The 16,863-nt window shown below is 40.1% G+C and overlaps 1 protein-coding gene across 3 annotated transcripts in view; it reads left to right on the forward strand.

Moving 5' to 3' along the window:
* Positions 1 to 216: 216 nt before the first annotated feature.
* Positions 217 to 16,863, forward strand: part of slc66a2 (solute carrier family 66 member 2) — a 43,672-nt gene continuing 27,025 nt past the window's right edge. Inside the window, exons 1-4 of one of the 3 annotated variants that reach the window (XM_025006951.2) lie at positions 217 to 962; positions 1,618 to 1,751; positions 5,402 to 5,452; positions 16,491 to 16,707. In XM_025006951.2, the coding sequence (XP_024862719.1) occupies positions 661 to 962; positions 1,618 to 1,751; positions 5,402 to 5,452; positions 16,491 to 16,707 (704 nt within the window). In that variant the 5' untranslated portion in view covers positions 217 to 660. The remainder of the gene's footprint in view (positions 963 to 1,617; positions 1,752 to 5,401; positions 5,453 to 16,490; positions 16,708 to 16,863) is intronic. The other 2 variants (XM_017420951.3, XM_017420952.3) reach the window with 2 other exon arrangements.

A 16,863-nucleotide genomic window follows, 5' to 3' on the forward strand; every position in this document is an offset into this window, starting at 1 on the left:
AAATTAAACAATTGCAACGGCTGGAAAAAAGTGCGGGGGATATAGGGCATACATAAGGGAAGTGGGGGACATGTCCCACACATACCCCGGTTATGCCTTTGCTTGGGGGTGCTACGGGGGTGCTATGACTTTTCCAGGGGGAGCTATAGCACCCCCTGGCGCCCCCCTGGCGCCGCCAGTGGGAGGGAGAGAGAGTGGTAATGCGGGCATTACTTATGATTAGTTCGAGGGTGAAGCATCTTGACTCAAACTTAACATCTTTGTTTGAGTTTGTGACGTTTACGGAAGTGCGGAAAGAAGTCACAAGATAACAACTGACCGGTTGGGCTGCTCTGTGGCGCTCGTAATATTTCCACACGATTCAAAAATGCGCCTTTAGTTTAAGTTTCCCGGCAAGTTGACTGGCTTTCTGGTACATTCTTGAGAATTTTGTGTATTTGCTGCGATGATTTAAACCTCGGCTCAAAGAAGGACAGCTCAACACCAATCAGCGCACACCATTATCTGCTTCGAAGTTAAAAATACCAACGTTATATATTTATTTTTTTACAGTAATTACTGTGTTTATTCTCGCCTTGACCTGCGAGGTTACTCTCCAGTTTCGATGGCGTGGCAGTAGCAGCTTCTTTTGTGTGTGTGTGTGTGTGTGTGGAAACACGGATGTTCCACCGCTTCCCACATTCTCAAAGGCATCACCAGGAACCGGAGGAGGGCAAACGTCTGATTGTATCCGGGACCGCTTCGCAGCAGGAGCCGAGCATGGAAGATGAGCTTTTTGAGCAGGTCGTGTCCGTGTTCGGCACGCTGGTGTCGTGGGTGGCTGCTGGGGCCATGGTGTTCGGTGGGGTGGTGCCCTACATCCCCCAGTACAGGGACATCCGGCGGACGCAGAACGCAGAAGGCTTCTCCACCTACGTGTGCCTGGTGCTGCTGGTGGCCAACATCCTGAGGATACTCTTCAGGTGCGTCTCTCACGTGGGTCACCTCCACCAGGGTGTTTTAGGTGGTTTGCATTATCTGCTCAGGTGTAAACAGTCATGTGAAAAAGAAAGTTTACCCTCCTTCAATTTGAGTGTTTTCATGTCACTGATTGATAGCTGTGTTAAATGATTTCCACTTGTGAACAATATTTATTTTTGTAGGATGATGGATTCTAAATTTATAACCCTTCCCAGATTGATAAGCAGCAACAGCTGCTTCTCTAAGGTCATTGCTGATGTCTTTCCACCTTGGCATTGTGTTAACACACCTGTCTGCTCCAGAGCAGCAAACTGACTAAACTCCTGCTTTTATAGAGCTGATGATCAGTTAATTAATACATTTGATCAGCGGCTCCTGGCTGATCTTGAACCTCTTAAATCCTTTGGAAGCAGCGAGGATGGACTTCACACACAGCTTTTCCATTTTGGCTTCCTTTTTACTTAATCTGTTTTTTTTTTTTTTTCTAACACTTGAGGTTAGATTTGAATCATTTTAAAACTTGATAAAGACCAGATCATTTTAATGTCATGATACATTCAACACTAGAAATGAAAGATCTTGGGTTTTCCTGCTGCACTGACTCTATGTTTTATTCTTCTGATAGCACCCTTTTTTTTTTCTTTTCTTTCTTCTCAGATTTGGTCACTACTTTGAGACACTGCTGCTGTGGCAGAGCATCATCATGATTGGCACGATGCTCGTCATGCTGAACCTGTGCACCGACGTCCGCGTGGCTGCTGAACTCAACACCAAGAGGCGCTCCTTTCTAGGTCAGAAATGCTCAACGGGGCATCCTAAGAGTGCAAGAACCGCTCAATTGTTCCCGAAACTGTGCGAGTGAGTGTGTGAGAGGCTGATATTAGCTGCTTGTGGCCCCTGAAATGTCAACCTGATTTTATATTCAATATTAATGTAAACTACCAAACTATTCCAAATCTTTTAAACCTGAAAATGAAACGAAATCTTGTCCAAATGATGATTCTGACCTCGCTGGTTTACAGTCTTCATTAGCTGCTCCCACTGCTGGATTTTGAAATCAGTTTCTCAGACTGTGTGTTGAAGATCAACGCCACCGACACGTTTAAACGTCAGATTTGTAAAAGAAAGTCTCAAAGCTTTAAAGACTACAACTTATTTGTGTTGTATCTGCAGCCAGTTGTGGAGTCTTTGCAGTTACATATATGACATTGTCATCTGCTTACATTTGGACGTCTTTACAACTTTCAGATAAATTTTTAATGTCAGAGCAGAAGAGCGAATGTCCTAAAATAGAGCCGTGTGGAACGCACATTTTGCAGCTTTGAAAGGTTGATTTCGTGTCTTACACCACTTAACTTTGACACACTGTTCTCTGTTTTTTTTTTAAAATATGAACTGAAGCAGTTATTTGCTTTTTGAGGAGAAAAAAGAAAAGACTTTTTGGGTTTACGTAAAAGAATCTCAGGATTCGCCATATAAAAGGGATTTCTTTTTGTTTTTAAAGAAGATTTCTCCGACTACATTGCTGTCATCTAAAGATCTTTTAATATTTTCTGTAAGGTAATACGTAGACAGTTCTGTTGAATATTTCTTTCAAAACCCAAAAGCAGATTTTTTTGGTATTCAGGAAGTTCATTACGTGACCTGCAGCTGACTTTTCTGGGACTTTGGCAGGTAAAGTATTGATTGAGTAATATTGCAAACATTGTCAAAACTTACCTGACCTCCAAAATTGGAGTTAGAATTATTTTCCATGAAATGAACAAGAATTCAGAATAAATTTGCTGTATGAGATGTTAGTTTAATCAAAATCGTTTTACTCTTTAATTTATTATACATTGAGTTTTACTCCGGTATGCCTTAAAATAGTCATTAAAACATTTGCTATTATTATAAGGTAACACTGTTTAATAGTCAATGGAGCCATTCCTTTATTCTGATGATCTTTTAATAAGTTTAAAAATGTGTGCCCAAAGAAAAGAGCTGTTTCCCTCGATTGAGGTGTCACAAAACAAGTTTGATGTATTCAAAACAAAACAGCACATATAAAAGCATTCACCCTAGCCATTTGATATTACCAGCCAGTTTGTGTCTAAAACATTGAAAAATCCATTCTTATTATACGACATTTTATAATGCAAGGTACTGTATGGTAAAAGGGCAAGTCCAGATTTAGTTTTCAAAGGGCTATTTATTACTTCTCTGTAAAAACTAACAGATAATATCAGTAGAAGATCCTTTTTTATAATTAACAATAACTTAAGTGATTGAATACCCACATTTTATTCCGAGTGTATCCATGTAAATGATAGGAACATATTTTCGGTTTTAAAAGGTTTCTCAGTAACCTACATCTTGGAACAATAGATGCAAGGAGAAACCCTCACATGTTCAAAACTCCTGCATTTGAAGCCTGCGCCTTGTACTGTGTGCAGCGTTACATTATATTCATTTGTTTACGTGGCAGCCTGAAGCAAAAGAGGAGTGAGCTTGAATGATGAGTAGTACAGAACTCCTCACAAAACTATTTTCAAACTATTTAGTTGGCTGACGTGGAACAGCGGGTCGGGTGGGGCTGGTTGGGATGCGCAAAGGAATGGAACCGACGTCATCACTTCTGCAGCTCACTTCTCATCAGGCAGCCAAACGCCGTTCAGCTCATCAGTTTATGGTCCAATCGCGGCTGGGTTACGCGGATACTGATTACCATACATTAGATGGACACACAAACACCTTACGACAGCAATCAGAACAGTGTGGATCTGGAAATAACGTGGGCTTTTTTCCTCCAGGTCAAGCGTGGTCCCGACTTTGCGGTTGTTCAAGTTGAACTTAAGCTTGTGGGCAATGCTGCTCTCTTTGCTCATCCCAAAACAGAAAGCCAAAGCACGTACAGAACACCTGAAACTATCGCTCTACAGGCGAGCACGCTAATTAGCACGCAACAGAGACTAACACCAGGGGTGTCAAACTCCAGGCCTCGAGGGCCGCTGTCCTGGAAAGTTTTGTTTTTTCTGCTCCAACACACCTGATTCAAATGGTTTAATTACCTCCTCACCAAATCATCAAGTTCTCCAGAAGCACGTCCACAGGTCAGTCATTTAAAGCAGGGGTTTTAAAGCAAGAACACGTCTAAAGCATGCAAGAGAACCGCCCCCGAGGAACGGAGTTTGACACCTGTGAGTTGGACTATTTTTGAGTACCCTTGTGAGAAAACTGGGCTAACTAGCAGTAGTCAGTGATTCTGGAGAGGTGGTCCTAGCAAGGTGATGAGTATAAGAATTGAAGAATGACTGTGATGGCTACCTGTGCTTACCTATAAATGCAGGTGGGGCCTGTCAGCTGTCATCAAATGTCATTTGCCCAAAGGCGTGATTAGAGGTGTCTTCAGCCAGGACGCACGCTGACGTTCTCTTCCATATGTTGTATTGTACCGGGTTAATTGACTGAAAAGGAACAAGCGCCGTTATAACAAAAGGGAATTAGTCTCAGCTGGCTGAACACATTGCTACGTTCAGTTTAAGCAATGGGTAGCACAGCAAAAGCTGTTATGAGGGTGAAGGTAGAAATCGTACTTGATGATTAAATAAAAGAGCTCGAAGACTGCCAGCTGCCAGACGATGTACTGGAAATTAGAGTTAACTGCAAAACGTGAATGTACCATCTTTCCAATACAATCCTGCAAGAATCCAAACAGAGATACATACTGTATGTCTTCTTTTTCCGTCTTTAACAGCAGTCAGATATAGCTACCACAACATTGTTCACATACACATGAATAGAAACAGCCTTCACAGATAAACATGTTTTCTTGATGTTGGCAGACATTTGACATCTTTGGAGCCACACTGGGCCACCTTGACCTTTTTTGGTTTCTGGTTAGTTGATATTTACCGGAGTGTGTTTAACTTTACCAGGAAAAAGCCTTTTTCTCCTGGGAAGCTGGGCTACTTTCTAATAATAACATGCTTATCATTCTAACCTAATGGTGTTTCAGTTTTGCTGACTGCTATGAGGGTTGAATCTAGACAAAATAAACAATTATATAAAGTGAAAACAAGGTCAAGTACTTTGGTTGACATTGGCGTGATAAAAGATATTAAGTTGAATACCTTTGTCGTACTTTTTATTGAATTGTTTCCTTGTTTTATTTTTTTGTCAGTATAGCCTAGTGATGAAATTTGGATTCAAAACTGTTAGGATGCAACAACACTAAATTTTTTCTAGTAAATTCTTCCATTAGGAAAGCTGCTGTAGTCTTACACCCTTTTGTACAAAATGTTCTGTGACACAAATAAGACAAGAAATACTTAAGCTGTCATTTACCAACACCTCAAATGTGAAGTTCAGAGAGCCGTCATTTTTTTTTAAGCTTTGTTCAAACCAATGAAGAAAACCAAGCTGTTGTGTTTCCCTCCCTTTATTTTTGTTTTATCTGTAGCCACAGACAGTAAAGACGAGGAGATCCGAATCCCTAAGAGGCTCTTTCTGGGTATGTACACATCCCACTGCGTACCTTGGGACATCAGTTGTAGTTCATCTGCCTCTCCCTCTCCATCCCCATGTGTCCCGAGCATGATGATCCAGCTAATGCTACCCGGTCACGACTAACACCATTTCCAACATGTTTAAACGAAGCATGGCCCTCTTTCACTCACTTGTATTTCCCAATGTTACATCTGTGAGCATCCATTAATCCCATGGTGCATTCCTGCATGTTACTCTACCCTTAATGCAAGTAACGGCTGAGTCTTACTTGAACGACCTTTGTGGTTTTTGCATGTTTGGTTTAAAATGACCTGGAACCAAATAAAACCTTTGTGTGCTCTGAATTTGCAAAAAATCACAAGTTTGCGGTGGCTTGACCTGTTAGTTAGCACATTTTCTAACTGAATGCTTGTGTTTTCATCTGAACTCAAATCATTTGTGTATTATGTAATTACCTTTGACTGCTGCGTTCTTCATTTTCATGCTTGTATGAGCGAATAAGAAGCACCTTTTCTAATGGCTGATTGTTTTTTGGTTTTTTTGCCAAATTCACCCTTTTAATGTCTTCTAATGTGTTTGAACTACACAGTTTCAAGAAAGTACTTATTTCACGATGGACATGCTGAGCAGTCTGAGGGAGGTAGAAAAGTCACTGATTCAGGGGGTCCTGTTTATGCGTGGGCCTGAAATGTCTGCTGAATCCGGTTTCAACCAGTATAGATTTTGTCTAAAGAGCCGGGTGGTGACGCTGGTGTCAGATTTGTTTGTTTTCATAAAATGTCCACCCCCATTTATGGCTTTTTTCACCTTACAAATATTAGAAATTACCAGTAGGGTTGTTGATATGAAAAAAATTATTTCCATCCAGCATCCATGAGTCCAATGATTAGCAATGTACAGGCATGTTTGTGTTTTTTGTTGTTGCTAATATGTTGTCATTTTTGGGGTATTTTTTTTCTGGCACTTCCATTTTTCTATTTGGATTCATCTTAAAATTAAAATCTTGGATGGGCTGCCGACCTGTCCAGAGTGTACCACACCCTGTGACGTGTGGAGATAGGCGCAGGCTCCTCACAACCCTGCACAGAAAAGTGGGTAAAATGGATGGATGGATCTGAAAATTATACCAGTTCAGAGTTAAAATTTAGAGTCTAAGTAATTGCAAGCCACATATGAGTGACCATTTTTTTTTCTTAGATGACTCAGGATTTTTCTTAGAACAAATATTATGATTATTGTGAATATTTTTTTCTAAATTATTGCTGCTCAATAAAATCAAGAAGTAAATCACACAGATCTTTGCTAAGTAATAAAATGTAGAGTAACCTGAAAATAAGTTTGAAGCTTTACTTCCTGGAAACTAAGGAGGTTGATTTTACCTGCAATGATCAGCGATGATCCGGATTTGATTTGAATTCTACATGTATTTACAGGTTAAACTTCCTGAAAAGAAACATTAACCTAGCTCAAATAAAGTAGGGGGAAAATGTCCCTCAAAACAAACAATATTTGATGGATTCAACCAATCGAAATATTCCCCATTCGCCCAATCCTTTATATAATGTGAGAAGCAAAAGTAAGTTAGAAAGTGGGATTTTGAGTTATGTGTGAGGCCTGATTTAAGAAACAAAAATGAGAATTCTAAGAGGCTTTTAGAAAGCTGTGATTAAGAACAAAGATGATTTCTGAGGCGGACCTCAGAATAAGACTTATTAATATTGATCAGGCTGTAAAAGGGTTAGAAAATCTCTTGTATGGAGTTCAAACTCCACCAGTCTACAGTGAGACAAATCGTGGCGAAGTAGAGACAATTCAAGGTTTTAGTTGCAGAGCTCCTGATTTTACAAAGCAAACAAACCCAGACATTTCACTGTCTCACTGTCCCACAGTGGAGGAAACAAATGGACATGTTGACTTCATTATACAGAAAAATCCTAAAAAGTTTTTTTCTGATGACTCATGTGTTGTACTATTGGTGAACTGTTTGTTTACAAATGCTAAAACACTTTAAAAAGAAAAAAAATCACATGAGTTTTTGTCATAGACTTAGTATAGTATAGACCAGGGGTCTCCAATCCTGGTCCTCGAGGGCCACTATCCTGCATGTTTTACTTGTTTCCCTGCTCCAACACACTTGATTCAGTGGTTAAATTACCTCTTCATGTTCTGCAGAAGCCTGTTAATCACCCATTGATCCAGATCAGGTGTGTTGGATCAGAGAAACAAGTAAAACATGCAGGATAGTGGCCCTCAAGGACCAGGATTGGAGACCACTGGTATAGACCTAAAAATAGAATGGTGACTTGTAATACTGGGTCAAAGAACACTAGGTGGCAGTAAGAAACAATATATAAAAGAAGAAACCGGTAGAAAAGACTTAGTCTGCCCTAACATGATAAACACTCTCCAGTTTGAACTCTGGCATGAATGTAAGCAGACATTTATTAGTGGTTTTCAATCAGTGTTGACTCAGGTCGCTCAGACTCTTTTTGACACAGGCTTATTTCTGCACTTTTGGCACCTAGGCATATTTCCACTTTCTCTGTGAGTCTTCTTATGAAAGGTGCCGGCGCCTGAGCAGTGGCTTGAGCCTCCGAAGGGTCATCGATCAGGGAGCTCTGCCCAGCATCATTAGAGCCGCAGGAAGCCGTGGTCTCCGAACGCAGCTTTGTGCCTGCTCTGTTGGTCCGCTGGTGGAGCTATCACGCTGGAGTTGATGAATAGCTGCAAGATCACACGCGCCTCTCAGAAAAAAGCAACGTTCGGAGGCCCTGACTCGGTGGCATAAAGCACAAAACAGAAACCTGTATTCATCCGTCTGTTAGATGAGCTTTGCATTGTACCTGCAGTGAACGTTGTTCAGTCGGCGGGAAGACATTCTCTGATTGACCACCATGCTTTGTTGTCTGAGCCTTAATCAACGCTCTTATTGTTCTCATAAAGGCAGCGCATTGTCACACCAGGCAGCTCCATCTAACAGCTGAACATTTATAGAGAAAAACACACTTTAGCTTACTTCTAACAGAACTTCCTAAGATGGCCAAGAAAGCCTGTATAGATGTGGCTAGCTGTGAATATTTTCTGTCTAGATATTGTACCTAATAAGGTTTAATCAGTGGGTGAAGTCAAACCATGTAAGTGTGGAGTTTAAAGGACGCCTGCTGTGCACGATGCCCAGTCGAACAATATGGTGCGCCATATTGTACATCTTGGATTGCAGTTTTCCACTCAGGGTAGATGGCGTACCATCAGCATGGGATGATTTATATCGAAGACAGCCCGCTGCACTCCTGTAAGGAGATTTAAAAGATCTGATCATCCAGCTGTGTCAAAATCAGCATCATTGGTGATCAGTCAGGTGGAGGTAAAAGGATTAAATATCTGTAGAAAAACCTTTTTAAAATGACAAATGTGGTGGGAGTTTTTCTTTCTTTCATGCTCGTTTGAGTAAAAAAAAGCAAGCAAGCAAGAAAGAATAAGAAAGAAATCAGAGCCTTGAGGCAAAAAGTGATTGGATTTTTTTTTAGATTCTCCAGTTGGATAAAAAATGAATTAATGTCAGCAAGTAAACCAGAACACAAGGCTCCAGTGTAAGAACTTCAGTGCCTTCGTGTCATCAGACTCCCTTTGCTCGCCCGTTTGTTCTCACAGAGTATCGACTTCATTCTTTTAAACAAATTCTTTTTGTTTTTCCACTTTCATTCAGGTTTTGTATTATAGCTGTAGATCGTACGGAAAAAACCAAGAGAGGAGGGCAAACTGTTTTTGATTGGAAAAGAAATGCAGTTTAAAGTTGGTCGAAGAGGTCCAGCTTATGGGGCGCCCGGGTTGTGCGGCTGTAGATCGAGCCCAAATCATCACTGTTCCTCCACCCTGTTTCAGACCTGGTATTATACACAAATCGCGTATTATTTTCTGCTGTTTCAACTTTTTATTCCACCTGTCCTCTGTCCCATTGTAATAAACTTGTAATAAACCATGATTCAGAATTTAATCTATAGGCCCAACAAACTTCAGGTATCTTGGCCATGTCTCAAGAATTCAATCATTCAGGCAGATGGTGACCTAATGATGTTACACAGAAACAAGACAAGAAGTGATTTCCATCATTTTCTGTTGTCCGGCTGTGACTTGCTGCTCATTCTGTTCCCATATGGGCCTGCTGCAGTTTAATTGGCTTGTCAGATGAAAATAGATCACCTTATTCTGTAGGTGGAGTTCGTTTCCCATTAATTACAGTAACTTACAGTTTCCCTGGGATAGATTTGACTGGTGGTTAGTCATTATTTCATGTACAATACCTTCATACTAGAGCACCTATCAATTTGATTATGATTCAAAGAGCTGTGATGCAATTATAAAAGGATTCACACTTCAAACAAAATCCCGAGCACAGAATCTCTCAGGCCTCGACGAAACAAAATATGTTGCTCTACACTGCAATATAAACCAGTTTTCATTCAAACAAGATTTTGGGAGCTAAATGAACAAAAGGATGCTATTAGTATTGACATTGGGATTCTTTGGTAATGGATGTCCATGCATCACATGTTGGAGCTATCTTACCTGCTTTCTTCAGCATTTCCAGGACTATGTTTTTGGTCTTGTGTAAAGGCTCCATCATACTCCATAAGAAGTCAGTTTTTGGTCACGTGGTTGCGAGCCTTTCATCGTCCACGAGACATTCAGATCAGGATTCAGATCCCAGGAATCTCCTCCCTCCTCCTGCAGCGTTAAAATGAGTTTCCTTCCACAGGCTTCTTAACTCTCCTGTCCTTGTAGAGATTTTAGCTTCCCTCACCGCGACCAGACGTGTTTACTAAACAGACTGAGACAGTCCCAGCCACGAAGAGCCGTCTGTGTCTCCTCCCAGTCTTTTTAAGCTCACAGGTTTCTAAGTTTTGCTGGAACAGTCGTAAAGACGGCTGTATTTTCTAACAGCCTACAGCTGCTTCTTAGCAGAGCAGTAGAAGCAAAATGACTCCATTAATCTCACCTGCTTTTCTGCATCAACAACTTCTGACCGATCACACAATACTTGGCGCAAACCCTGTTCTAAGACGTTCAGCTAGGCCTTGTGTCGCAAAAGGGGCAGATGAAGCTTCTACGCTAACAAAAATTATGCAATTTTTGTCACACAACCACATTAATAAGAGCCAATTTCATGATTTCTCATGTAGTATGCAGAGGCCTTAAGAATAGTTGTGTTAGTATAGTTTAACTTCGACTTAGGATAATCTTGTTCTATTGTAGCTCCAAGAATGCAACACAGAGCACGACTAAATGGGGATGCAAATCCATCGCAATAAAAGTGGCAATGGACTTTTCTAACTCACTTTGCCTTTTCCGATTTAGGTGGAAACCTCAACGTCGCTCGCTCGATGGCCCTCTAGTTAGCTTTGGCCGCTAACACCAGGTGTTTTCTTTCTTCCTTCTCTGGATGGAAACTTGTACACAATTTTGACATTTTTGAATGGATTCCGAAACGCTGATGTCCACATCGAGATACATCGAAAGTTGATGGTACCCCAACCCCTGCTTCACACATTTGTCCATTGCTAGAATATTTTAATACATGTATTCGAAACCTTCAACGTCAGCCCATTTCTTCCTACATGTGTTCGACAACTGTGTGGGACTTTCAGCTGGCCAACCTCAGGGAGCCTACTGTGCAGTTTGAGTCTGTTCCCACACAGTGCCACCATAGCTGCCACGCTCAATGGGGATTAAAGAGGAGGAAGAGAATTTCTTTGTACACTCTAATGCACAGCAAGGCAGGGTGTACTGCTGGGAGTAGCTGAGGTGCACTACTGTGATAAACCTTACTTAGTGGTCAGTGTGGGAGAGAGTAGCAGACTGCTGCTTATACAGTAGTCTTTACTTTAGCTTCTGTGCAGTGCCTGAGGCAGATATGCCTTGACATGGCTTCACAGTATGAGATAATCTCTTATCCATGTACTGCACATGGGTAAGAGATTATCTCAGGACTGAACTGAAACAAACAACAGTGCCAACAACAAGAATCTATGATTTCACATATAATTGTTTGTAACATCCTTTATTTTTTGGGGATAGGCAGTTGTGTTCATTTGTGCTGCAGAGTCCCTGGTTATTACATAGAGTTAGAGCATAGGTAAAAAAAAAGCAACCTCACCAATCTAGTACCTTAGCCCCCCCACTTCCTTCCATCAGTCAGGTGCGGGGGAGGTATCAAAAGGAAACCCTGTAGATAAAGCTGTGCCCATGCACGTGTTTTCTGCAATTATTTCTCAATCCAAGAGTAGACTTTTTAAAAATAAAATGAAATGAATCATAAAACTAGAAAATTTCTAAAGAAATGCAGTAACTGGCTGAAATTTGTACATACATAAACTATTGTCTACAAAGCCCAATAGTTCCCCTAGTATGGAAAAATAAAGTGTTTCACACGTGATACCATGTGGTAAAACATGGGATGTGTTTTCACGTTTTAGTTTATGTGTTCCACATGTCATATCGTCACCTTCTTAAAATAATTGCCTAAGTCATTTTGTTTCATTCATTTTTTTTGCCTAAATCATCTCAACAATCAACAAATGGTTCAGTTTTTTGTGTTTCCTGAAAAATTGCAAAAAATGACTTAGGCAATTATTTTAAGAAGGTGACGATATGTGAAACATATGTTTTGCACATGTTTTCATTGTGAATTTGGGGTGGAAAAACAAGAAATTCTTGTGAAACGTGATTTTTTTTTCATGAGAATTTGACAATGTTTCACATATGTCATATGTGGAAATCACATGAGGAAACGTGATCACATGTAATGTTAATGTGGTTTATAAGGGTAATTTGAGGCTTTCTTTTGAAATGATTTCAACTAGCAAAATTCCAACGTGTGGGTGTATAAACTGTATAAAAGGGGCAAAAACAAAACAAATTTTAAGAGTTTGTTTTTAATGATTTTGTAGTTTAGACATGTCAAAAGCTAGTGTTATAACATTAGACTCAGTTCAGTCATGTAAAGTACAACAAAATGGAAGAATAACAACCAAATGGTATTAGGGGGTCTGTAGCGTTAATGTATTAGCACCTTTAATCCTACAACAAATATTGTAGTTTTTAAAAGTTTAGGATGACTTGTTGGTAAAACAAAAAAATACTGTGGTAAATAAATGAACCAAAAGCGAAGTCATGTAGTGCGCAAGCCTATTTTTCTGTCTTTGCCAGGTGGCTCAACTTGCAAAGCCAAGCAGTAGCATCGTTTTTCAAAGTTTCCTGCCAACTACCACTAATTTGTATGTGTTGTTGTTATTTAGTCTAACGTAATAACTAATGGTATCATGACTTGGGGCCGTACTGGTTGTATATCATATGTTCTGTTTTGTGCTCGCTGTGATCATAAGCGTGCCTTTAGAAGCAAGGTTGGCGTTAAATGCTGCTCTTTGTGGCGTCCCACTGTGTTTGACTGTTATCAGGTAGCGCCAGCGCAGTGCTAAGCTGCCCCACATTCAGTCTTTGGCTCTACTGCAGGCACAGCTCCACAGCCACACCATGCACCTACAGGATAAACACGGTTTACAATACATATTACAATTCTTTTTTGATGTGATTGGTGTAAAGTACAACTATGTATTCCCCATTTTACCTTTCAGGGGACTCGTCTTTGTCATTGGATTTGAATTGTGTTGCCACTTTAGGTACTTGTAAGACTTTACATTGTGAATAGGGTATGGCAGGTTGACAGAAGGCTGTGACCTGGTTTGGATGGCTCTTTAGGATTGATTTGGTTACGTTTAAGGGATTCGTTTCACTCGCCCTGCACAAGAGAACAATTGGATTGGCTCAGTATTGGAAAGCCACATTAGCTTCCACACATGCATGCCTGCCACTCGTATTCATTTAGAAATGTCATCTAAATGTCATAATCACTCAGCAATAATTCTTTAAGGGGAAAAAAAAATCATTCAATCTTGTCTTCAAATGTCATAAAGAATTGTGGTCTTTCATAACCAATTTTTTTCAAGCCTGGAATATTAGGTTTTCTCAGAGGTTTTTTTTTTTTTTTTTTCGTTTAGTGGAGAGTTGTATCCAAACAGCAGTGGGCATTCTCTTGTATTTAGTGAGTTTGTCATAGGAATTTTGGTGGCAAATACAAATACTGTGGTCCCAGTTGGTTTGCCTACAGTAAAGATACCTCCTTAGATATGGCGATTCTTAAAAAAACGCATTAAACAAATCTGGAATATGTGTTTATGGCTTGTAGAAATTCCTGTTTAGAATACAGTAGTCCTATACTCCTCTTATGTTGTAGCCATGACTAGGCATTCATAGTTAAACCCTTTCTTCTGCTAACATAAAATCAACAGATATGTTTGCTTCAGTTTCATAGCTCTCATTCAGTAGATTTATGTTGCACATTTTTGGGAATCAAAGAACTTTCCGATTCATTACTTCAGTGTGGAAAATACTATAAACTTGGATTACTGTTACGCTCCTTCAGGGCTTTTCACCACGTTCACTTCTCAGAAAACTGCTTTTCTCTCAGACTTAAAAAGAAATGTTAATGTCCTGAGAGATTTTAATGAGAACATTCTCAAATGGAGCACAAAACAGATTTTTGTAGAAGTGGCATATTGTGGGGTTTTTTTTTCTGAATATATGGAGCGAATTGTGGGGGTGGTGTGAAAATTCTCAGTTCACATGTGAAGTTTGTAAATATTTCACAAGTACCAACTTATTAGTTACCTTTAATAGTGAAGTACGTTGTAAGACAAAACCCCATTGTGATTATTATATGTGGAAATGAGAATTGTGAAGGAATGTACTATAGTGTGTAAGTTTTTCATCTGAACTAACTACCCTGCTACCACAACACAATTGATGTTTCACTATTTACCATCCACTGTTACCAACATCTGAACTGTTTACCTACCAACAACCAAACTATAAACTACTGTTTAAACCAAAGAGTGTATACAGAGATGTGGTCAAATTAGTTTGTACATTTTTGTTAAAGAAAAAAAATACAAAGGTTTCTGAAGAGCTTGAAATGGACAAAAGTAATAATAGGAAAAATTTGACTAAAGATCAGCTAATGAAAATCCATCAGTGCTTCTGAACTTTGGTTCACCAGAATTTAAAAAATAATAATAAACTAATAAAACTGGGTTTGACAAGAAGGATGGTGCCCCCAGAAAATAGTTTAATTAATTTGCCCACAGGGACATGCCAAACAAAGGTGTGTCCTGTAATCAGCATTACAGGTGTCTTCAGTCCTGTAGTCAGTCAGTCTGAATATTTAAAGAGTGAAAAGTAGTCACAGTGCTGTTTGGTATCATGGTGTGTACCACACTGAACATGGAGCAGAGAAAGCTGAGGACAGAGTTGTCTCAGGAGCTTAGAAATAAAATGATTGAGCAGCATGTTAAAGGTAATGGCAATAAGACCATCTCCATGCAGCTTGACGTTCCTGCGACTACAGAAGTTTAAGGTCCATAGGACTGGAGACAACCTCCCTGGGTGTGATGCATGAGGAAAACTGATGACAAATTAAAGTGACAGATAGTACATATTGTAACTAAAGAGCCTAGAACAACTTCCAAAGAGATTAGAGATGAATGTCAAGGTCAAAGGTCATCAGTGTCAGATCAAAACATACTGATGTTTTGACACTGTTTGAGCCAAAGTAGACCTAATGGAAGATGACTGAAGAGGACATCAAATCATAAAAAAGCGAGGCTGTAATTTGTTAAAATGCAGTTTGAGAAGCCAAAAAAGGTCCTGGGAGAATGTCCTTTGGACAGATGAGATAAAACTGGAGCTTTTTGGCAACAGGTCCCATCAGCTCTGTGTTCACAGACCCAAAAATGAAACGTATCAATAAAAAAAACCCGTACCTACAGAGAAACACGGAGGAGGCTCGGTTCTGTTCTGGTTCTGCTTTGCTGCATCGATCAGGGAGTCCTGAATCTGTTCAGGATCCAATGAAATCCCAAGACCATCAAGACATTCTGGACCTAAATGTTTTGCTCAGTGTCAGAAAGCTTGGTCTCAGTCTCAGCTCATGGGTCCTCCCAACAGGAAATGACCCAAAACACACAGCTAAAAACACCAAGAATGGCTCAGAACCAAACATTGGACCATTCTAATGTGTCCTTCTGAGTCCTGACCTAAATCCTGTTGAACATCTGTGGAAGCAGTTGAAACATCTGGAGAAGGAACCCTTCAAACCTGAGACAGATGGAGCAGTTTGTTCAGGAGGAGTGGGACAAAATACCCGTGGACAGGTGCAGACGTCTCAAAGAGAGGGACAGACATCACTTGATTCACTCAAATAGTTGTGCATCAAAATATTAAGTTACGGTACCATTGTTTTTGACTAGATCGTCTTATTAGTTTGTTTTTTACAATAATTCTGGTGAACCAAAATTCAAGAATGACTGATTTTCAGTTTTAGATTTTTAGTTGTTTTTTTCTTTCTAACCATTTTGTTTAATTTTTAGATCATTACACTGAGGTTTTCAAACTGTAATGAATTCTAAGTCTTAAAGTAGGCACATACCAAACCATTAACTTTTTCGTGACATTATAGGAACAGCATGCAACAATTACCGATATCTAACAGTCACAGGGAAACAATTTCAGCTGCCAGCCACCAACCATCTAAACAACAAATGGCATTTATATTAAAAGGCTAAATTACCAGTCAAAGGTAATACAATCAACTTTTGGGTCATTCTAAAGATGTGTGTTGTTCTTTTATCACACATTAGGGATTATCTTGGTTTACTGCCCTCATCTACTGTATCCCAAATGTGTTGTCTTTCCATGTTATCTCTTCTTTCACAAGGTTGATTCCTGTTGATTCCTGCCACTTCTTGTGTTACATTTTAATCATCATCCTCTGTTCCTCAGACATGCACCTACTTCTTCATGATAAACCTTTGCCATTGTTGCACACTGTAACTTTAAGTCGTGCTTCTCTTACTTGTACCCATTTTGTCTCCATTAAAATGACGATTTTCTTTGATCTCATCTGGTTTCATTCTGCTGTGCCTCTCTAGACTTTGACTGGAACTACTTCTGGTCGTGGAGCCGCTTCGTGGACTACATGCAGTGCGTGCTGGCCTTCACCCTGGTGGCGGCTTACATCACCTACCTCCTCCTGGACTCGGCGCTGTTCGTGGAGACCCTGGGCTTCCTGGCTGTGTTCACAGAAGCAATGCTGGGCACGCCGCAGCTGTACTGCAACTATCAGAACAAGTCCACAGAGGGCATGAGGTACAGATTCGGCACTCTATAAGCCTGTATCGATCTCACTGTTTTGGTTTTAAGGCTCAAGGGGACACAACGGGAAGTGGTGGAGTTCGGGGTCTGGGCATGAATTTTGCAGTGTGTTTTTTAGATCATTGATTTTCTGTGCGCAGCTCAGATTTT

The sequence above is a fragment of the Kryptolebias marmoratus genome, linkage group LG5 (assembly GCF_001649575.2).
Source record: "Kryptolebias marmoratus isolate JLee-2015 linkage group LG5, ASM164957v2, whole genome shotgun sequence".
In the NCBI taxonomy this organism is placed as follows: Eukaryota; Metazoa; Chordata; class Actinopteri; order Cyprinodontiformes; family Rivulidae; genus Kryptolebias; species Kryptolebias marmoratus.